The 24,797-nt window shown below is 42.4% G+C and overlaps 1 protein-coding gene across 3 annotated transcripts in view; it reads right to left on the reverse strand.

Moving 5' to 3' along the window:
* LOC134338490 (coronin-1C-like) overlaps positions 1 to 24,797 on the reverse strand; it is a 181,357-nt gene that overhangs the window by 34,357 nt on the left and 122,203 nt on the right. For all 3 annotated transcript variants that reach the window (XM_063034336.1, XM_063034339.1, XM_063034337.1), the window contains one exon: positions 20,750 to 20,872. In XM_063034336.1, coding sequence (XP_062890406.1) covers positions 20,750 to 20,872 — 123 coding nt within the window. The remainder of the gene's footprint in view (positions 1 to 20,749; positions 20,873 to 24,797) is intronic.

Genomic DNA, 24,797 nt, shown 5'->3' on the forward strand with positions numbered 1-24,797 from the left:
TTACAGCGTTGCTCAATGTGAGAGCTAGTTTTGTGACAATGGACTGGATTGTTTATTACATAATACTATCAACTACAATTCAATAGTATTTGGCACTTTAGGATGTTTTGATGTTATGAAAGGTACTGCAGATTGGTCAACACTGTTCAGGACAGGCATGATCAAAAATAATCAATTTAAGGCTGAAAGATAATATTTTTATTTTTAACATGGGTGGAGAGGCCATTGTGTGTATTAATACAGCATGCTGCCATTTCTGTTGATAACTGAAATGATGATGCCAGTCACTTTTTGATTAATTTGATGGGCAAGTAGATGAAAGGGCAATAATTATATATCAGAACATGTCGAGCACATGCAATTCAGAGCATTGTTCTTGTGGAAGGTGATAAATAACAATAGCTGGAAAAATATTTAGTGTTGTTATCTGCATGCAGTAACGACTTTCAACAGCAGATGGCAGTCATGCAATAACACATGAAATTCAATTCCCATACAATGAAGCCTCAAGAAGTCCCCAAACTTCAATCTATGTTGGTACTAATTTACAGTGTGGGTTCTAACAGGACTAAATGCTCCAAACAAGTGCAAACAAAGGTCACTGTGGCTCATGAAGCAGACTGTTACCTGGCCAAATACTTATTTCCAGTGACAAAACACCACGAGTTCAAAAGCTACGTTCCACACATTTTTCCAGGTGTCCAAAGAGATCCCTTACTCAAAGGTGCACAAGCATCTGTATAAAGGGCAGTAAGACACCTTAGTAAGTGAATATTCAGAAAAAAGTTGGGTGGACATTCAAGCAGAAAACAATGGATTCACAAAGAATAACCGAGGGGTTTGCATCCCAATAAATGATGCCAAGGTATCTAGGGAAATTTTTAAAACTCTCTATTCTTTATTCAACACAAAAGGACTCCTCAAGTCCAGCAGTGACCAACAGTCAAATTTCTATCAACAGTTAGATTATGAGGATACTCAGTCCTCATTTATTGTCATTTAGAAATGCATGCATTAAAAAATGATACGATGTTCCTCCGGTATGATATCACAGAAACACAAACAGACCAAGACTAAAACTGACAAAAACCACATAATTATAACACATAGTTACAACAGTGTAAAGCAATACTGTAATTTGAGAAGAGCAGACCATGGGCACGGTAAAAAAAAGTCTCAAAGTCCCGATAGCCCCAACATCTCACGCAGACAGTAGAAGGGAGAAACTCTCCCTGCCATGAGCTTCCAGCGCCGCCAACTTGCCGATGCAGCATCCTGGAAGCACCCGACCACAGTCTGACTCGAGTCCATCCGAAAACTTCGAGCCTCCGACCAGCCCTCCGACACCGAGCACCAGGCACCATCTCTGCCGAGCGCTTCGACCCCATCCCGGCCGCCAAGTGACAAGCAAAGCCAAGGATTCGGGGCCTTCCCCTCCGGAGATTTCAGAGCGGCAGCAGCGAAACAGGCATTTCACAGATTTCACCAGATGTTCCTCCGTGCTCTCACGTCTGCCTCCATCAAATCAGAATTGTGCATGCCATCCTACTTGACAGATAACAGACATTCATCACCGGAGAGGCCGCGCAAGCTGTGTCACGCCGCCATCTTCTCCTCCTCAGTTGGACTGAATTGCACATTACTTCCAACAATTAAGAGCACAATCCAATCATTATGGTTTGGTAACACTATGACCACATTGATCACTTGGCAATTTTGTTCTAATTGAGTTATTTCTTGTAAAAATTGTTTAATACGTTTTTCATGTGAATGCTGCTTATACGATACCATGCACCTGCGATGCTGCTGAAAACATGTTTTTCATTGCACCTGTGCATAGATGTCCTTGTGCAAAATGACAATAACCTCACCTTTGATCAATCCTCACTAAGCCACGCTGACTATCCTTAATCAGACTATGTTTCTCCAAATGCTCCCAAATCCTTTCTCTAAGAATCCTCTCCAGTCATTTCCCCACCACTGATGTAAGACTCACAGGTCTATAATCCCCAGGATTATTACTTTTCCTTAACAAAGGAATAAAATTTACCAGCTTCCAATCATCTGGTCCTGTGGCCAGTGAGGATGCAAGGATCATCGCCAACTGCAGTAATTTCTTTCCTCATTTCCCCAGGTCATTTAGGGCATGTCCTTTCCAAACCCAGGGATTGTGCTTTAGCACATTAGCCTATTCTCGCCGAACTCACATTTGTCAAGGTCATACTCACGGGTAAATACTGAGGCAAAGTATCATTAAGGACTCTCCCCCCCTCCACCCACTCCAACTCCTCTGACTCCAGGCAAGTTTTCTCTTTGACCCACAATTGGTCCTGCCCTTACTCAATTTAGTCTCATGTTCTTCACACATGTGTATAACTCTTGGGGATTTCCCAAATCCTACTTGAGTCCTGGGCTCAGCTGGCTCCGGCTGACAGTACCCGGTATGGGCCCCTATCCAGGGTTACAGATCCCACTGCCTTGTGGGTATCTTTGGGAGAAGAGAAGGCTAAGGAGTAAACCCTACACAAATCCAAAGTGGAGCCCCTAAGGTGGTTGGATGACGTATCACGTCACCTCTCGGCAGCTCCTGCAGCCAAACAGATGCAAAATGTACTGCTTCGCATTCCTTTGGACCACATCCACGAGGCCGAGAGGGGGATCTTGATGTCTGGGCAGCCCAGGATCTCCATATTCATCACGCAGGTCTGCGCCCTGGACGGGAGCATCCATTGTCTATTTAGACAGACGGAGCCATTATTATTATTATTATTTATTATTACTTGTGTCCCCTTCCAGCTCTCTCCTAAATCCATTTTAAAGCTTTTTCCTGGCTAGCTTATAATTCTGAAGAGCCCTGTCTGATTTTTGCTTTCTAAACCTCAGGTATAGTTTCTTCTTCCTCTCAACTAAATGCTCCAGCTCTCGTCAACCATGGTTCTTTCACTCTACCATCCTTTCATAGTCTCAAAGGGACAAACCTACCCAAAATCCCATGCAAGTGCTCCCTAAACAACCTCCACATTTCCACTGTACATCGGTAGAACATCTCTTCTCAATTTATGCTCAAAAGGTCTTGCCTTATAACATCATAATTAGCCCTTCCCTATTAAAATACTTCCTCATACTATCTGCTCCTATCCCTGTCCAAGACTATGTTAAGGTCAGGGTGTTGTAGTCTCTGCCTCCAAAATGCTCACCTGACCAGGTTCATTGCCTAGTACTAGATCCAGTATGGTTTCTTCTCTAGTCAGCCTGTCAACCTATTGTGTCAGAAATCATTCTTGGGCACACCTAACACATCTTATCCATCTAAACCCCTAGCACTGAGGAGATGCCAATCAATATTAGGGAATTTGAAGTAATCCATGACAACAACCCTTTTATTTTCGCACCTTTTCAAAGACATCTCCTCAGTGTTGCTGCTGCTAATGGGGGCCTAGCAAATATGACTAATTGCTCCCTTCCTGTTTCTGACTTCCACCCACACTGACTCAAATGGAGCTCGCTCCACAATGTCCCCTTTTTCTGCCGCTGTGATACCATCCCTGACTAGCATTAGGGTCAAGGTCCTTTGACAAAGGAGATTTCTAACTGTCACATGAATCACCATCAAGATGTGCAGGTCCATTATACAGAGATGACGAAACATGCCGAGTGAATTTCATTTGTTATTTTTCAGTTAAAGGGCAAGATGTGAGTCACCAGGAGCTCAAAGGGTAATGCTGCGATCACCAGTAAAGAACATTTAAAATATTTACATAGACTTTATTCCAATTTCCTACATTCATTTGAAACTAGATTTTAATTATAGGCCATTTTCAAACTATTAGCTGGCGAGATCCTTTGAAGGATATTTACCAAGAGCAGAGACTTTGTTGCTCAATGTCACAAAATGCAGAGGCAACTGCTGTGTACATACGTCTATTGATGCTTCTGGACACATCTTCAGTGATGTTCCTGGAATCATCGGGTGTTTCGGGTCTTTCAACATCATACAACCTCCTCCAGGTGACCCAGCCGGGGCTGATCAGACCCCAGCTTGTGTCCAGATGGCTAGCTACTTATGGCTCCATGGCTCCCCTCCTTTGAGCCACAGCCATCTTGAGACCCCCTCTGCCGCATCGGTGGTACTGCGGAAGGCTCTCCTCTTCCTCTCTCTCTCGATGCCCAAAATGCTGAAGGCTCTAACTAAAGAACGGGCTACGAATCCCCTACAACCAACCTCCACTGGGAGACACCTCGCTCTCCATCCAGGCTGCTGACAGTTGCTGACCAGTCCTGCCTCAATGCTCTTTGGTTCTTCGAGTAAGATGTTTTGGAGCCTTCCTTCTCCTCTTCTCCAAACCGTTCAGCTGCGATACTGACAATAATTGCTGTCATGGCTTGCAGCTTTGTATCAACCCCTCCCTTCGCCGTTGCCTCCAGAATTTGGTTAACATCTTCATCAAACTGCTTCCACAGTGAAGTCATGTTAGCTGCAGGCCATTTGATCCGCCTCCTGTTAGACTTCATGTTAGAGGGATTAGCTTGCAACACTTGGAGGTTCCAGGCACTATGGGGTGACTCCGGGCCTGGCCCCTCCTTCGTCTCACCAGGTTGGACACCTGCGCGTTGTGCTGCTCCTGCTCCTGCTCCCACCAAACATTTCATCCTCGTTTGGTGGATCTTCAAGCCACGATCGTTCTTGCAGATTTTGCCACATGCACACTGCTTCCTCATCGTTGTTTGTTCATTGCCTGGGTCTGATGTCGTTGTGTTCATCCGACTGGGCTGCTCATCCAAGAGTAGTGTGTAAAGCACAATTCTGAAAGGGAGGGCAAGTCCTTCCAACCCAGCTGAATGCTGGTACTAACCAATGGTTACAGATTGGGGAAAATCAGTCTAACTATATGAAGATTTAATAAAAGTTTCATTTTGATTCTCCAAACACAAGGATGAAGAACAAAACTATGGCATGACTCATATCCTAGAACATGATCCTTTGAGACACCAAATCTGAGGACGTTAATCAGAAATACCTCTCTCGTTTACCTCCATAATTTTTAGCTAGTGGCACCTGTATTGAACCTCAACGTCAGGGAGGCTGAAATCTAACAGAATCAAATCAGCGTTTGTTATTTTAAAGGAAAAGCACAGTACTTTTAAACATTTTTTTAAATAGTAGATAAAAGTTTTCAAGTTCCAGACAATCCTTCTTTTTTTGAATTTAGATCAGAAACCATCAAAATTCTAGGGCTGAAGTTAAAGAAGTTACAAACTCAAATAGAAAAGACTGTGTAATGAACACATCAAAGGCATCAATTAAAACACTGGAATTCCTAAACAGTGATGAAAACAGCTACTCACACAATATGAAACAGATTCTAGATCAGAGACCAGGGATCTGACAGAGAAAAGACTCTGCTCCATTATATGATCATTGAAAGAAGGTGACATGAGTCAGAACTTTAAAAAAAGTGCTGACAGAATAACACATACATAATACTGGAGAAATGTAGCAGGTCGACTGCATATTCCTCTCCATAGATCTGCCTGATCTGCTGAGCTCCTCCAGCATTATGTTGGCTATTCTGGATTTCCAGCATCTGCAGACACTCTTGTTTATGAATTGTTGAACAAGAATATTAACGAAGTGGGTAAAAGCATGTGTGAGGGAATGGCTGTGAAGTTATGGTCACGCTCAATCTCAAGATCATCCAGAATCTACCGAGGAAGACGAGTGTTTAAGCTGGATTTTCAGAAACCCACACCACGTAGGGTTGTGCCAGCTCTTGCTCAGGCCACAAGAAATTTAAATTATTCAGTGTTATCATTTCAGAGGATCTGCCCCGCATCCAGTATGCAAGTGCTAGAGCAAACATGGCGTGGTAGCGTCTCTACTTTCACAATTTTGACAAGATTCAGCATGTCACCCTAATACTCTGACGAACTTCAACAGATGCACGGCGGAGAATATACTGACTGGTTACATCACAGCCTGGTGTGATAACACCAAAGCCCTTGAACAGAGGATCCGGCCCAGTCCATCACAGGTAAAGCCCTCCCCACCTCTCTGCACGGAGTGCTGTCACAGGAAAGCAGCATCCATCATCAAGGACAGCCAGCACCCCAGCTCTCTTCTCGCTACTGCCATCGGGAATGAGGTACAGGGGCCCAAGGTCCCACACTGTCAAGTTCAGGACCAGTTATTACCCTTCAACTTCAGCTTCAGGCTCCTGAACCAGAGAGGATAACTTTACTCAACTTCACTCGCCCCATCACTGATCCGATCACTTTCAAGGACTCTACAAGTATCTACAATATTTATTTCTTATTATTGTTTTTTTCTTGTATTTACACAATGTTGTCTCCTGCACTTTGGTTGTTTATATGTCTTTGCGTGAGGTTTTTCTATTGTGTTTCTTTGTATTTACTGTGAATGTCTGCAAGAAAATTAATCACAGGGTAGTATATGGTGACAAATATGTACTTTGATAATAAAATCTACCTTGAACTTAGGAGTGCCACAACTGTGAAACATTCTTCAGGGGGAACATTACGATTTTAACTACAGAAATACTTAGTTTGTCTTTTACAAACCCTTCAGCTGAAAGTCCAAAAATACCACCGCTAGTTTTACACGGCTAGACAATTGAGAATAATGCCAAACGTTTACACTTAATTGTGTTCACAGATATGGAGTGGGGGACAGACAGTTGTAAACTCAAAAGTCAGAGGCACAATATCTATAATCAAATTATTGAGAGAGACAGAGAGACAGAGTGAGAGACAACGAGAGAACAGAACAGTTCTTTGAAGTACAAAAAGGATCTGTGAACATTCAGTGAAAATAGTCCAGATATTCACCAGGGATTAAATAGAATACAACTCGGGATGATAAAGAAGGCCACGTGATTGATAGTGGTCTTGTCTACATGGCTCAGTCACTTAAGTCTGCACACTGAACTTTCTAATATCAAACACAATCGTGCACGTTGGGCACACAAAACCACCCACTACTCCAGTATTCATCTGAATAACACTCCTAGCAGAGCTTCAAACTTCAAATAGAACATTTTGAATTCTGTAACTACAGACTTAAAAAGCATGCCAAATTCTTGAAAGAATATTCTTAAAATGCTGGAGGAACTCAGCAAGTCAGGCAGCACCTTTGGGGCAGAATAAAGCCTGGAAATGGGGCAGAAGCTAGAATAAGGTGAGGGAACAAGCTGGCAGGAGAGAGGTGAGATCAGGAGAAGGGGTGGGTGGGTGGCAAAGGGAGGGGATGAATTATTTTATTGAGATACAGTGTGGAATGGGCCCTTCTGACCGCATTACCTAGCAATCCCCCAATTTAATCCTAACTTAATCACAGGACAATTTACAATTACCAATCAACCTACCAACTGGTAGATCTTTGAACTGTGGGAGGAAACCGGAGCACCTGGAGGAAACCCACAAACTCCTTACAGGCAGTGGGGGGAATTGAACCCGGGTTGCCTGCACTGTACAGCTCTGTGCTAACCACTACACTTAAGCTAGAAGGTGATACATATAAGAGGTAAAGGCTAAAAAAGAATTTAAGAGAGGACAGTGGAACATGGAAGAACGGGAAGGAGGAAGGGATCCAGGGGGATGTGATGAGCAGGTGTGGAGAAGGGTTGAGAGGGTAACCCCTCCATAGATGCTGCCTTACTCCAGTATTTTGTGTGCATGCTGCTCTAGACTTCCAGTGTCTGCAGAAACCGAGTTAAAATTTTTAAAACTTGATATTAATAATCAAAGATTTCTTTGAACTTTTGGAACAAAGAGTAGATTGGGAAAGGTGCATAGAACATTTTGCTGCAAAACCTTTCGAAAGGTAACATGATGATCTTACCAGCAACGAATGAAAACATTCACTCAAAAGATACAGACCCTTTGCTTAATGGTATTGGTCCATGGCATAAAAAGGTTGGGAACCCCTGATACTAGCAAAACAGCCTGTCTCGGCCACAGCAGCACAAAACCCTGCACACTGTATCGAGAATGCTGGGTCCCATATACTAGGAGACTGACTGCGTGTTACAATGTAGTCAACCTTAGTTACAACATTAATATCACTGCTAAGAGAGCACTGGCAGCTCTCCATGATCCAGGGCAAAACTAACAAATTAGAAGCTTTGTCATTGTTTCCTCCGTTTCAGCATGACCACTAAGTCAAACTTAGCCCAGAAGGAAGAACGCAAAGTTACGCAAATGTCACAAGTTGATTTGAAGCCATTTGGCTCATGCTCTCAGTTTCATCGACTAGTTTGATTTTGATTGCTGTGGGGATCCATTTGACCTTCGTTCAGCAGCACTGTGTACTTTAACAATTCTACATACACTAAATCATCACCTATAGCAAGTAAGACCTCAGTGCTGCTGGACAGACACCACTGATGTGTAGAGTCCTTCACACGCAAGTGCACAACTCCAGGAAGTGGCGACGTAGGTGGAGAGGGTAGTGAGAAAGATATTTGGCATGCTTGCCTTCATAGGCCGGGCCAGTGAGTAAACAGGTTGTAATGTCACATTGCAGTTGTACAAACATTGGTTAGACTCAGATTATTATCTACAGTTCAGATTGCCACACTAGAGGGAGCATGTGGCAGAATTCAGAAAATGCAGAAGAGATTCATCATGACACCGTGTAGAACAGCGGTCCCCAACCACCGGGCTGCGGACCGGTACCAGGCCGCAAAGCATGTGCTACCGGCCTGTGAGGAAATGATATGAGTCAGCTGCACCTTTCCTCATTCCCTGCCACGCACTGTTGAACTTGAACATAGGGTTGCCAACTATCCCGTAATTGCTGGAACATCCCGTATATTGGGCTAAATTGGTTTGTCCCATACAGGACCGCCCTTCTCCTGTATTTCCCCCGCTAAGGTAGAGCGTTCCTATGAAACCTTTCTTGCTGAAATGGCGTGAAGTGAAGAAGCAATTACCATTAATTTATATGGGGGAAAGTTTTGAGCGTTCCCAGACCCAAAAAATAACCTAACAAATCATACCAAATAACATATAAAACCAAAAATAAATAACACTAAAAGCAGGAATGATATGATAAATACACAGCCTATGTAAAGTAGAAATAATGTATGTACAGTATAGTTGGGAAGATGAAGGCAAACGGATTTGTGGGGGGGAGAAAAAAAACCCGCACGTACGCGCATCTGCACATCACATGCGCACGTCACGCATGCGCACAGGTGCCCGCGCAAGGCTTCATGGTCATGGGAGTCTTTCCTGGGGTAAAGTGTCCCAGGATTTGACTGCTATTTCTGTCCCTTATTTGGGAGTGAGAAAGTTGGCAACCCTAACTGTAAAAGACATGTTGAGGTGAGTTTAACCCTACTTGAACACCACCCCCTCCCCCCCTCGTCGGCCGGTCCGCAAGAATATTGTCAATATTAAACCAGTCCGTGGTGCAAAAACGGTTGGGGACCTCTGGTCTAGAATGGAGGGACGTTATTATAAGGAGAGATTGGGTAGGCTGGGTTTGTTCTCACTGCAACAAGAGGAGGCTGGAAGGGTGACTTTATAGAGGTTACACAGATAGGGCAGTGGAGACTGCATCTGTAAGACATGGGTTTAAGGTGAAAGGGAAAATTTTCCCACACAGAGGGGTAGTGAATACTGGGAACAAGCTGCCAGAGGTGATGGTGCAGGCAGATATAATTGTAAACAGATAAAAAGACATTTGGACTGGTACTCCAATAGAAAATTTGAGACTATAAGACTGAGAAGTATTAGATCATTTGGCTGATTGAAACTGTTCCACCATCCCATCATGGCTGATCCATTCTCCCTCTCAGCCCCATTCTCTGCCTCCCCCCACCCCCCCGTAACCTTTCATAATCTTACTAATCAAGAATCTTTCAACCTCCACTTCAAATATCAACTGGCCTGCACCACCTTCCGAGGCAAGGAATTACACCGATGCACCAACCTCTGTCTAAAGCAATTCCTCATCTTCGTTCTAAAGGAATATCCTTCAATTCTGATGCTGTGCCCTCTGGTCCTAGACTCCCCCACTGTCCTCTCCCTGTCCATTCTATCTGGGCCTTTCAATATTAAATGAAATTTCAATGAGACACCCACTCCCAGCCTTCCAAACTCCAAGTACAGGCGCAGAGCCATCAAACACTCCTATGTTAACCCTTTCATTCTGAGGATCATTCTTGTAAAACTCCTCTGGACCCTCTCCAATGCCAATACATCATTTCTTAGACAAGGGGCCCAAATCTGCTCACATATTCCAAGCGTGGTCTGACCAATGCCTTATAAAGCCTCAGCATCCTCATCCTTGCATTCCAGCCATATATGCTAGTCCTCTCAAAATGGATGCTAACAATGTGGTTACCTTCCTCACCACCGACTCAACCTGCAGGTTAACCTTTAGGGAATCTTGCATGATAACTCCAAAGTCCCTTTACACCCCCACTTTCTGAATCTGCACCCCATTTAGAAAATAGTCTACACCTTTACTCCTTCTACTAAAGAGCATGACCAGACAGTTCCCCCAAGGAACTTCATTAGAATGAAGACAAATGCAATTAGCATAGATAGGGATCACATCATGTGTAAATAAATTGCATTGAAGGATCCCATTTCTGTGTTGTACCCTTCAACCTGATGGTATAGATTTCAATTTGCCCTTGCAGTAAAAAAAATGTTTCCTTCTCCCTCCCCTCTTCTTCTATTCACCACTCTGGCCTCTTCCCTCTTCTCACCTCCGTATCACCTCCCCCCAGTTCCCTCCTCCTTCCCTTCCTCTTATGGTCCCCTCTCCTTTCCTATTAGACTCCTTCTCCAGCCCTTTATCTTTCCTGTGCACCTGGCTTCACCTGTCACCTTCCAGCTATCCTCCTCCCTCCCCCCACCCCCACCTTTTTACTTCTGGCATCTTTCGCCTTCCTTCTGAGTTCTGATGAAGGGTCTCGGCCTGAAATGTCGACTGTTTATTCATTTCCACAGATGCTGCCTGACCTGCTGAGTTCCTCCAGCATTTTCTGTGTGTTGCTTTGGATAGTTCTATGTTTCAATGATTCGCTCAGTATAAACCATAATTCACAATGCTCTTTCCACTCATCAGGCTCAGGTTCAATGTCAGATGATTTTGTAAATTTCATTTAATTATTTTGTTCCATTCTGTTCAGGTCTTCGGTGCAGTTCCTTGAGACAGCTATGGTTCTGGTTTCTGTGGGTGACATGAAGCCCATCCATCTTGCTTTAATTAAGCCTTCCTATGAATGGCAGTCTTCAGATCCAATAGTCACTGCTGAGTGACCAGCAGCACATTTTCAACAACACACACAGAATGCTGGAGGAACGCAGCAGGTCAGGCAGCATCTACGGACTGATGTTTGGGCCGAGACCCTTCTTCAGGACTGGAAAGGGAAGACGGGCGAAGTGCCAGAATTGAAAGGTGGGGGGTGGGTGAGGAGAAGCAGGCTAGCTAGGAGAGGATAGGTGAAACCAGGTGTGTGGGAAAATTAAAGAACTGGAGATGACGGAAGAGGAGAGTGGACCATAGGAGAAAGGGATCTACAGGAAGTGATAGGCAGGTGACAAGAGGTAAGAGGCCAGAGAGGGGAATAGAAGAGGAGAGGGGGAGGGATTTTTTTTTAAACTGGAAGGAGAAATCAATATTCGAGCTGATTTTGGAGATGACATCTGTAAATAAGTGAGATACCAAGACTGCTCATAACTACAGCTGTGCACAACCTCAGCATAGAGTGTCCGACTGCACATTAGAAACGTCAGCTTGGTCCCTTCAGATGAACTTCAGTACAACTTATGTTCGATGAGCAGCGTTAATGTTGTGAAACATTCCAAGGCACTTCAGAGGAGCATTAACAACATCTTATAGAGAGTTCCATATAGAGATATTATAATAAATTGGTCAGTGATAGGTATTGAATAACGGAGGTACAGATGGACTCAAATTTTATGGGAAAGGGCTGTTTAACGGACAAAGCATTAAGCAGATAAGACCATACAGTTAATGTTTTTGCTGGAGTATGGCAGGATTATAATATGCTGCTTGTGAAGACTGGAGGCAAGAAAAAAAATAGGGATAATACATAAAAAAAATAGGGTAACATTGATACCTTTGAACAGTATAACGATGAACCAAATCAGTGTATGACTGGGTCATTGAAAACACAAATCAACTAACTTGTATGTGACCACAGCACGAATGTCACTAAGGACAGATGACTGCAACATTAGCACAAATACTGAAAAACAAAACAATGGAATATGAAAGGAATATTTAAGCCCGAGAAAAGAGGAGTCTAATTAACAACAGAATACAGTTGCAACAGACAACAGATGCACTCAGTGAAGCATAACACTTCCAATTCAGACAGATGTCAGTGAAGTGGAATGATATCTGGATTAAAATTTTTTGCATAAAATTAAAACACCTTATACTATTTCGCAACAGTTAATGTTAAGGTGATGGGACTATTTGAAAATATTGAAAAGACATACTTGCAAAAAACAATGACATACAAGAGAGCACTATACAGAAACAACCATTTACTCTCCACACAAGAATTATTCCTAATATATTTGCCTACTCTTTTCCTCCAAACATTTAACCTTTTACTCTAATATTCAGTTACATAAAATTGTTTCACACATCCAAAACGAAAGCAGCCCAGTTAGCTGACCCAACTCATTCATACTGACATTCATGCTCGAGCTGAGCATCCTCCCATCTTAACCGAGCTGCGTTAATGCTCTTCTTGCTCAAAGGGTTATCCAACCTACCCTTAAATGCATGAAATCTATTTATCTGAACCAATTTTTGTGACAGGGAGTTCCACATTCCCAACAAACTTAAAAACCTTCTATAGACTGAGTTCTATTGAAGGGTCTCAGCTGAAATGTTGACTGTTTATTTCTCTCCATAGATTCTGTGCGACCTGCTGAGTCCTTTCAGCACTTTGTGTATTGTTCAAGATTCCACCGCTGTCTGTCAGGAGTTTGTACGTCCTCCCCGTGACCACGTGGGTTTCTTCCAAGTGCTCCGGTTTCCTCACACATTCCAAAGATGTACAGGTTGGTAGGTTAATTAGTCATTGTAAATTGTCCTGTGATTAGGCTAGGATTAAACTTGAGGTTGCTGGGCAGCGTGGCTCAGAATCAGAATCAGGTTTATTATCACCGCACCGGCACGTGCACATGCGCCGGTCGTGCATGCAGCCTGTTACAGCCGTTCCGACTAGTTTTCTTACTTTAAACTTACGTTATTTGTTGTATTTTTTTTCCCACGGTAACACATTGAAGCTGAACACTCTCTACCATGCTGGTGGAGAGAGTTTTATTTGGGTTTTTAGCGCTGGAAATAGTTACATTTGGACACGTCTCATTAGCGGGGCAGCAGTATAGTCGCATTGTTTATTCCAGGGACCAGCTGCTTGAGCTTATGCCGGCCGGTTTAGCAAACATAGCAGTGGACACCCCTGCTGAAATCTGGAGGAAAACACACAGAGGATGCAGAGGGGGATCAAAAAAGTGAGGAAAGAGGACCAGGTCGAGACAACAGAGACTTATGGAGAAGAGGAGTTCGGTGGGTAATAAAACGGACGAGTTGACGGCGCTAGCCAGGAGTCAGAGAACATTTCGGGAGTGCAGTGTTATGTGTTTTACTGAACCGTGGTTGCACGTGGACATACCCGACCAAAACTTTTCCATGGAGGGCTTCCAGACCGTTCGGGCTGATCGGATGTGCACTGAGAGCAGTAAGCGTAAAGGAGTTGGGGGCTTGCTGTTCTGGTTAACAACAGATGGTGCAATCCTGGTCATATTACAATCGAGAAAGGTGTTTGTAGCCCGGAAATTGAACTTTTTGCTGTTGGACTCCGGCCATATTCCACCGAGATACAACACTGGGCGTCATGGGAGGTTGTTCCTGCCTGTGGCCATCGAACTTTGCAGCTCCTCCCGTGGAGGTCAGACACCCTGAGCCAATAGGCTGGTCCTGGTCTTGTTTCCATCTGGCATAGTTTGCATATTGCTGTTTGATTGTTTGTGGTTTTGGTATTGCTATATTTATGCTCTATTCTTGGTTGGTGCAGCTGTAATGAAACTCAATTTCCCTCGGGATCAATAAAGTATGTCTATGTCTACATGACGTGAAATTTGTTAACTTAGCAGCAGCAGTTCAATGCAATACATAATCTAGCAAAGCAAAATAAATAAATAATAATAATAAACAAGTAAATCAATTGAATAGATTAAAAAACGTGCAAAAACAGAAATACTGTATATTTAAAAAAAAGTGAGGTAGTGTCCAAAAATTCAATGTCCATTTAGGAATCGGATGGCAGAGGGGAAGAAGCTGTTCCTGAATCGCTGAGTGTGTGCCTTCAGGCTTCTGTACCTCCTACCTGATGCTAACAGTGAGAAAGGGCATGCCCTCTGTGCTGGAGGACCTTAATAAAGGACACTGCCTTTCTGAGACACCGCTCCCTAAAGATATACTGGGTACTTTGTAGGGTAGTAGCCAAGATGGAGCTGACTTGATTTACAGCCTCCTGCAGCTTCTTTCGGTCCTGTGCAGTAGCACCCCACCCCCATACCAGACAGTGATGCAGCCTGTCAGAATGCTCTCCATGGTACAACTATAGAAGTTTTTGAGTGTATTTGTTGACATGCCAAATCTCTTTAAACTCCTAATAAAGTATAGCCGCTGTCTTGCCTTCTTTATAACTACATCGATGTGTTGGGGCCATGTTAGATCCTCAGAGATCCTGACACCCAGGAACTTGAAACTGCTCACTCTCTCCACTTCTGATCCCTCTATGAGGATTGGTATGTGTCCCTTCGTCTTTCCCTTCGTGAAGTCCACAATCAGCTCTCTCGTCTTACTGACGTTGAGTGCCAGGTTGTTGCTGCGACACCACTCCACTAGTTGGCATATCTCACTCCTGTACGCCCTCTCATCACCACCTGAGATTCTACCAACAATGGCTGTATCATCAGCAAATTTATAGATGGTATTTGAGCTTTGCCTAGCCACAGGGTCATGTGTATATAGAGAGTAGAGCAGTGGGCTAAGCACACATCCCTGAGGTGTGCCAGTGTTTATCGCCAGCGAGGAAGATATGTTATCACCAATCCGCACAGATTGTGGTCTTCTAGTTAGGAAGACGAGGATCCAATTGCAGAGGGAGGTACAGAGGCCCAGGTTCTGCAACTTCTCAATCAGGATTGTGGGAATGATGGTATTAAATGCTGAGTTTTAGTCGATGAACAGCAACATGACGTAGGTGTTTGTGTTGTCCAGGTGGTCTAAAGTCGCATGGAGAGCCATTGAGATTGCGTCTGCCATTGACCTATTGTCGCGATAGGCAAATTGCAATGGATCCAGGTCCTTGCTGAGGCAGGAGTTCAGTCTAGTCGTGACCAACCTCTCAAAGCATTTCATCAATGTCGATGTAAGTGCTACCGGGTGATCGTCATTAAGGCAGTCCACCTTACTCTTCTCGAAGGGTCAGAAGACCTACTCCACGGTGTATCTCAATAAATAAATAAATAAAGGATTCCCAGCATCGGCAGAAGCTTGGATTTATTAAATTCCTTCTGAATTCTCCATTTAATTTCTTGATGCCCGTTCTGTACTGGTGGTTTCTGGTTTTATTATCCAGTAATGCACGTACTCTTTTAAAACCATCTCTGAATTTAAATGTCTCAGCCATTGCTTTGAAGCAAAAGACACAAATAGAATTCATCAGCTAATCACATTTCTGCTAGACTTGGAGATTCAAATTTGAAAATGGATTGTAAAAATATTTGTAACTGTCCAATAAGCAAAAATTTAAAAGGATGGGCATGTTTAAATCTCTTACATTTAATCTTCAACTGTAATCCTAATGACTCTGTTTGAGTGCCTGAGGTCACTAATGTACTTGTTATTGGAACAGAAAAATGTTTAGCAAATCCTCTCAAGAGAATGTTGTCTAAAAGCACAACGGATTTTCCGTTTCATGATGAAGCAATTACGGATGAAGTCCAGATTTTTCATATCAAAACACTTACGCATTGATTTAAAGATCTTAACCATGAAAAAGAGGCAATACTGGCTTTGTGTTTTTTGTTTTTACCCACTTGCATTAACCTGGTTGAATTTTATAAGCTTATGGCATAAAACTCCGTAATTTATGAATCTGAAAGGGTATGTAATTTCATTGGTGGATAGAGATTACATCAGACCACAGGATCTCACCATCAGCAGCAAGAGATATTGTCAAGTTAATGGGTACAAGAATAAAATCTATAAATTGCCCTTTACTGACACAAAATGGACCCAGAAAGTTTGTATACATGAAAATTAAAAAATTAACGATGCTGATAAACAAATAAAAACAGAAAATACTAGAAAACTCAGATCAGGCAGCATCTGTGGAAAGAGCAAAAGAAACAGCCAGATTTCCCATGTTTCCAGCACTTCCTACTTTTCTTTAATCATGCATATGTCATCTTTCAAATTTAGAGCACTCTAGCAGGGGACTATTTAAAGGCCACAATTACCCCTTTGCAACAAGTTTTGCGAACAGTTCATTTTTGATTAAAACCCATGAAAGCAAGAGTCTGCATTTTAAAAAAGATGCCTTCCTGAGAAATGGGAAAATGAATGGAACAATGTAAAATAGAAGAGGAAAACTACAAAGCTGGTCAAGGGTAACAAAGGCTGGGCAGCATACAACTTCTTCACAAAGTTGGTCTCAGGAGCTTTAAAGAGACCATCCTTCATAGCAAGAATATAAATGCTAGAAACCTCAAATAAGAGCAGACAAGAGAAAATCTGCAGATGCTGGAAATCCAAACAACACACACAAAATGCTGGAGGAACTCAGCAGGCCAGGCAGCATCCATGGAAAAGAGCACAGTCGACATTTCAGGCCAAGACCCTTCGGCAGGACATGAAACGGAAATAAAAGCAGAATGCTTTAGCTCTTCAGCCGATTAAGTAGTATCTGTGGAGAGGGAAATGTTGACTGTTTCTTGCTCTACAGGTTGCCACAAGACCACAGGATCCTGTATAGGAGCAAAAATTAGGCTATTTGGCCCATTGAGTCTGTTCTGCCATTTCTCTCTCGGTCCCAATCTCCTGCCTTCTCCTCATAAACCTTCATGCCCTGACTCATCAAAAATCTAACAACCTCTGCCTTAAATATACTCAATAACGTGGCCTCCACAGCTACCTGTGGCATTAGATTACACAGATTCACCACTCTGTGGCAAAAAAATTTCCTCCTCATCTGGGTGCTGGGTAACCTGCTGAGAAGTTCTGGTCTTTTCCTGAAGTATTTGATACTAGTGGCATTTCAGGAGTGAAATATACAATTTCTCAATGGCCATATGTAGGAATATTTGATGTAAGAATTCAGTCACTTTCCCCAATACTACTTCCTTCAATGTATGACAGTTCTGTTTAAATACAGCTCTGCGAAGTACCTTAGGATATTGTCCCATGCTTGAGGGAGATAGTGAAATGCAAACACTTCTACCTTAAAAAGAATGTAAATTATTACTGCACAAGTCTAACTGTCTCAGCTACCAACCTTTTCAAACTCCATCTCCAAGCTGCAAACACTGGGGACAAATGGCAAATCCCCCCAACACTCGGTTATCACTTGCAGCATAAACTTGCATTGTGAAATACTGTTCAACAGATTCTGGATAGAGATAGCATCTTTACATGAAAACCAACAGGATAAGGGTCTCAGCCCAAGACTTTGACTATCCATTTCCATGGGTGCTGCCTAACCTGTCGAGTTCCTCCAACATTTTGTGTGGTGCTTTGGATCTCTAGCATCTGCAGACTTCCTTGTGTTTACGATCTGCTGCTCCACTGAAAAGTCTCTTCAAGGGATGCCTACCCTGAAGAAGTTTAAATCTTCCCTTCGACGGAAGTTCAGTGAAACCCTCTCTCACTGCTCAACTTCTGTGATCTCTGGTACTCTCCGACTCTTCGAGCACGTGCTCACCCAGACCTGCTCATCCCCTCCCCCCCCCCACTCGCACCCTTTTTACTCTGGCATCTTCTGCCTTCCTTCCCAGTCCTGAAGAAGGGTCTTGGCCCAAAACGTCGACTGTTTATTCATTTCCATAGATGTTGCCTGACCTGCTGAGTTCCTCCAGCATTTTGTGTGCGTTGCTCTGGATAAGATAAGCAGCAAGCTTCACAGTTTGCCTACACAGCATTTAATATCAAATATACAATAATTATCCTTAATGGCACAGATACTTTCTTCCCACCAACATCCCACCTTCTCTTCAATTTTGAAAATATAGTTTGAGCCAAACATTTACAGAAATTCAATAAGTATCAGTAATTCAAAACTATTTGGGAAGAAAATGCACCTAATATAGAACACAGAAATCTACAGCACATTACCGGCCCTTCGACTCACAATGTTGTGCCGACCATGTAACCTTCTCTAGAAACTGCCTAGAATTTCCCCACCACACAGCCCTCTATTTTTCTAAGCTCCATGTACTTATCTAAGAGTCTTTTAAAAGACCCTATTGTATCCGCCTCTATCAACGTCACCGGCAGTGCATTCCATGCACCCACCACTCTCTGTGTGAAAAACATCCTGACGTCCTTTCTGTACCACTTCCAAGTACCTTAAAACTATGCCCCCTCGTGTTAGCCATTTTAGCCCTGGGAAAATGCCTCTGGCTATTCACACAATCAATGCCTCTCATCATCTTATACACCTCCATCAGGTCACCTCTCATCCTTTGTTGCTCCAAGGAGAAAAGGCAAAGTTCATTCAAACTGTTCTTATAAGGCACGCTCTCCAATCCAGGCAACATCCTTGTAAATCTCCTCTGCACTGTCTCTATAGTATCCACATCGTTCCTGCAGTAAGGTGACTAAAACTCCAAGTGGGGTCTAACTAACTAAGGTCTTACAAAGCTTTAACACTACCTCACGGCTCTTGAACTCAATCCTACAGTTGATGAACGCCAAAACACCATATGCCTTCTTAGCAACACCGTCAACTTGCACAGCAGCTTTGACTGTCCTATGGATACGGACCCCAAGATCTCGCTGATCCTCCACACTGCCAAGAGTCTTACCATCAAAATTATATTCTGTCTTCAAATTTGACCTACCAAAATAAACCACTTCATACTTATCTGGGTTGAAATCCACCTGACACTCCTCAGCCCAGTTCTGCATCCTATCAATGTCCTGTTGTAACCTCTGGCAACCCTCCACAACTTTTGTGTCATCAGCAAAACCTACCCTTCTACTTCCTCATCATGGTCATTTATAAAAATCACGAAGAGGAGGGGTCCTAGAACAGATTCCTGAGGCACACAACTGGTCACCATCCTCTATGCAGAATACAAACCAGCTACAACCACCCCTTGCCTTCTGTGGGCAGGCCAATTCTGGATCCACAAAGCAAGGTCTCCTTGGATCCCATGCTTCATTACTTTCTGAATGAGCCTTGCATGGGAAACCTTATCAAATGCCTTACTGAAATCCATATACACTACATCTACTGCTAAATTAAATCAAAAGAGTCTTTGGTTTCAAATGGTTAAGCAAGGAACTGGGAATTGCTGATTTTCAAAGGAAACTGGCTATCATGTGGTCAAATCTCCACATTAATGTGCAGATGCAGCAGGCAATTAGGAAAACAAATAGCATATAATGTACAAAATTTTACTACCGTTAGAGAAAGTCTCAATGGCACTGCAGTTTGCACACATTGTACATTCTGGCTCATTCTTGTCACGGAGGGAGTGCATATTCACAACTCACTTTTTTGAGTAGAATCAGATGATTATCGTTAAAGGCTTTTTTTTTGTTTTATTGAGCTACAGCATGGAATAGGCCATTCTGGCCCTTCGAGCCCTGCTGTGCAGCAACCCCAATTTAATCCTAGCCCAAATCACTGGACAATTTACAATAACCAATTAACCCACCAGACGGTACGCCTTTGGACTGTGGGAGGAAACTGGAGTACTCAGAGGAAACCCACGTGGTCACGGGGAAAACATACAAACTCCTCACAGGTAGCGGCAGGAAATGAACCAGAGTTGCTGGTACTGTAAAACATTGTGCTAACCACTACACTACCATCCTTTATGTTATTATTCATAACACTTAAAAGTGAAAAACAAAAATAAAATCCATAAAAAGGTGATTTTCTGAAAACAGAGGAACAACTGGCCTTGCTTGAAGAATTTAGATAAGGACACGGAACAAAAAGGCGAGATAGAAATTAAATCTTTACTGAGAAAGTTATGAATTTTTGGAAATCATTACTATAGTGGCTGTGGATGCTTGGTTGCTGAGGCATATTTCTACAAGACATTTTGATACTTATTTGGTACCTTCCACTCTATACTATTTTTTCTTGACTTTTTGCCCATTGCTAAAATCCTCACATACTACTATTTTGGTTAGTAATACAAGCTTCTTCCTTTAATCTTTGTGTTTTCCCGTTAGTCATAGGTGAAGCACTTTACTGCTGAGCTCATCAGTAAGTTATACATTTGGAGAATAAAAAACTTTCGCCAAAACCTTTGTTCAATTATGTTTGGATCAGAAAAATATAGTAGGAAGTCTTATCTTGCTTTAAAATGTGATTATCGTCTTTTAGAAGCATTAAGTGTAACCCAATATCTGCAGGGGAATTGAATTCAGAATCAAGTCATTGCATATTTGTCTACAGTGATCATTTTTTTTTAAAAAACTTACCATAATTGTGCAATCCTCTGATCCACTGGCAATAAGATGGTCATTGTGTGGACACCACTCAATGTCCAGCACTGGTCCTGTGTGCCCACATACTGTTGGATATGCCTTATCAATTCGGCCCGTCTGTGAACAGAAGATGATACACGTCAAAGTATTGTCTAAAAAGCCAGTATTAACAATTTTCAAAGGTTCAAAACCCTTGATGCATCAGCGTTCTGGACACAAATCCCATTTAAGTAACAAAAACTGAATTCCTGCCCCAATTTCCTTAACATTCAGTGGTTAATGCAGCTCATTTATTCTTCTGAAAAATGTGTAAAGTTTAACACTGATTAATTTAGTAGTGACCAAGTTTAATATTAGTATTTAAGTATAAAGTAGATCAACAAAACACAGCACAAGAGGTATGACTCTGTAACTCTTCCAATGGAACTCTTCACTTTGTAAATGGCTGTTTAATATATATAAAAAAATAAACTGGTGAACTCTAGGAATAACTTGTCATGGAGATGTAAACAAGTAGTCACCAATGTCAAACCTGAAGAAACTGACAACCCAAATACCCTTTTTTAAAAATAAGTAAACTGCTATTTATGAGCAAAATTTTCCTCCAAGAGGACCACAACATTGTCATGATTTGGAGGCTTGCGTGTCTCAATGACCCAGAGAGCTGTGTTAGCTGAAGTCAGGGCTTTATGCTTTGGCTCCTGGGTAGGGTCACCCTTGCCAAACAGGTCAAAGGGTAGAGGACAGACTAAGAGTGACCCACTGGTCCTCCAGGTTCAGGGTTTCAGCTCAGGGCTAACAACCCTGACTGGTCAAACAAAACTGTTACACTTTTTTTTAAAAATGAAGAATCCTTCTACATCCGTGTGTGAAAGCGTTCCCAACTCTGCATCCGGGACCTGCATGGATGACAGTAGTGAAAATTGAAAGGAAGCTACTGACTTGAAGGAAGCCCTGAACACTACTGCACAAACAGAGACTGAGAACCTTCATTGCTGCTCTAAATGCCAGTGGCATAACAGGCAGTCAAAAAAACGGATCCATACATTTTATATTTGGTGTTTGTCATACAGAACTAATAACCATGCTTGTGTTGACATTAGCTAGCAGCTTGGGAAATGCCAGCATCTATATTTCTAACTGAGAAGTGTGCCTGACAAATGATCCACTTGAGAATGCCTGAGAAACAGGAAACTGCACAGGTTCTCAAGCTCTTAAAATTCACTTAGATTTTTGGGAACATTAGAACACTGAGAAATCTCATGAGCTAGCTGCAATGAGATTTCATTCTAGTCCTTTCCCTCAAACTGCCTTATTCCACTTGGTGCCAGACATGCTAATGTCCTATGTGGGATGCTTAACTACCAGACACGAGGCACATCAACTTTTGGTTCTGATTCTGCTCCTCCTCTCCAAGTACCATCAACCAGCCCAAATTCTCCAATAGGATCAGAATCAGGTTTACTATCACTGGCATGTGTTGTGAATTTGCTGTTTAGCAGCAGCACTACATTGTAATATATAATAAAATAGTTGAGCTTGTACTTCCAATAAAAAAGGACGAGGCACTGGAACACAGGAAGAACCATCGCTCTGCAGGTGGTGAGCACTCATCGTCACAACGGGTCTGAAACTTGGCAATCTCATCCGACCTTACCAAGCAAACAGACATTACTGGGCATGCATAAATTAGCAACCAGGGTGCTCAACAGTCCCCCTTGACTCGCAGCACAGAATGAGTTCATGCAATTTAACAGTTGGCATGTCAAGTACACCCTCTCAACTTTCTCTGCAGAGCTATGGATACAACAATACAGTGCTGGCCGGAACCCAATGGTGAAATAGATCCAATCAGTGAATCTGTTGGCCCTGAGGATTCCTCGGAGGTGTTCAATGCGACCTCTGCTTCATATGTGCAGTCAAGAACTATCTTTGTAGATTATGGGACCTTACGGGATTGGTCAATCACGCTAATTGGAACAGTATAAACATAGCTTGCCGAACACCAGCTCTATCCCGATTAACATTCAGATTCCGATCTGAATCCTTGTCAACATAATTTTCATTGTCGCAAACAACAGGAATTCTGCAGATGCTGGAAATTCAAGCAACACACATAAAAGTTGCTGGTGAACGCAGCAGGCCAGGCAGCATCTCTAGGAAGAGGTGCAGTCGACGTTTCAGGCCGAGACTCACGAAGTCCTGACGAAGGGTCTCGGCCTGAAACGTCGACTGCACCTCTTCCTAGAGATGCTGCCTGGCCTGCTGCGTTCACCAGCAACTTATGTGTGTTGCTTAATTTTCATTGTTATGTCTTCATCTTCACCTCACTGTTCATTTGCATGCTGCTACCATCGCTCCATCCATGTCAACTCACTGCCGTCGTCAAAATCCAATAGGCATTCCCAGTTTGTGTTAATTTTTAAAATTTTAATTTAGCCCCATTAATGATGGATAAATATGTCTGGTGCGATCTCCATGAGTCCAAAGACAGTGAAGCCTTGAACTCTAATCCAGCTGAGAAACAGAAACTACAGAAAGTGTGTCAATTCGATGTTACATACCTGGAGTATGATTTTATTCCATTCCTGTCAGATCAGCAATGCCCCATGTGTCTTATTTGTAATGCTATACTGTCTAGTGAAGCCATGAAACCATCAAGATTGCAGGAACACTTCCATAAAAGACTTCTTGAAAAGGCTACTTATGGTATTACTCAGTTCCAAAAGATGCAAGATGCATTTGAAAAGCATTGTACACCCGAGTCATTTGCCAAGAAAGCTAAGAAAAATACCTTGATAGTGGTCTCATTGCTTCTTATAACATTTTCAAGATCATTGCAAAATGTGGAAAATCTCATACAGTTGGTGAAAGATTAATAATGCCTGCTGAATCAGAAGTGCTCACCACTGTTCTCAAAATGGACACCAGCATTTTAAAATAAGTTCCTGAGTAATAACTCTGTAGCTCCACACATAGATGAAATGAGTGAAGACATTGAGCATCAACTATGCACAGAGCTACCAAAAAAAAAACAGAATTTGGGATACAACGGGATGAATCAACTGTGCAAGACAATGAGGCATTGCTAATGGCATATGTATGGTTTATCAAAAATGGAAAAGTTTATGAAGAGATTCTCTTTTGTAAAAAAAAAAGTATCAACGGAGATTCAATCTATGATGAGCTCAAAATGTGTATTGAGGATAAAAGTATTCCGATTATGAACATGGTTTCTTGCACAACAGATGGAGCACCATATATGGCAGGTCACCATGCTGGATTAATGGCTTTTATAAAAGGAGAAATTCTAAGTTTGTTTGCAATCCATTGCGTAATTCATTGTCAACATCTCACAGCCAAAACCTAAACATGAAACTGTAGGGTGAGAACTTCAATTTAATCCAGTCAAAGAGTGCAGTGTCCACTTTTATTGGAAAATTGGAAATATATAAGCAAAACAATGGGAGAAGAATGAAAAGTATGGAAAGTATGGCACTTTCTTTCACAGATGGTGATTTGCAAGAGTACTGCTTATACCTGCAGTCACTGAAGAAGCATTTTCAGAATTGAATCAAGGATTTAAACAATCAGGATATTCCGGACAGGGTAATTAAGCCATTTCTTTGCAAGGTGGAAGAACAAGCAGAGAGCTTGCAAGAAGAAGTTATCCAAATTCAGAATGACAAAGAAGCAAAAGTGCTTTTCAAAAATGCCAGCTTTTGTGGAGAGGAGTTAAACTGCTTTTCATTGCATTTCCATTCACCTACCTTGTTGAAAGAGGCTTCAGTACAGTGAACCACAAACTCAAAAAAACAGAAACTGCTTGGACAACGTTACACGTGGAGACTTGAGACTTTTGATGTCACAACTTGAACCAACTTGAACTCTTGCTAAAAACCATCAAGCTCAAGGATCACATTGATATCGAAGCTGCTGTACAGCACATACAGTTGAAGTCAGAAGTTTACATACCTTAGCCAAATACATTTAAACTCAGTTTTTCACAATTCCAGACATTTAATCCTAGAAAACATTCCCC

The sequence above is a fragment of the Mobula hypostoma genome, chromosome 27 (assembly GCF_963921235.1).
Source record: "Mobula hypostoma chromosome 27, sMobHyp1.1, whole genome shotgun sequence".
Classification (NCBI taxonomy): domain Eukaryota; kingdom Metazoa; phylum Chordata; class Chondrichthyes; order Myliobatiformes; family Myliobatidae; genus Mobula; species Mobula hypostoma.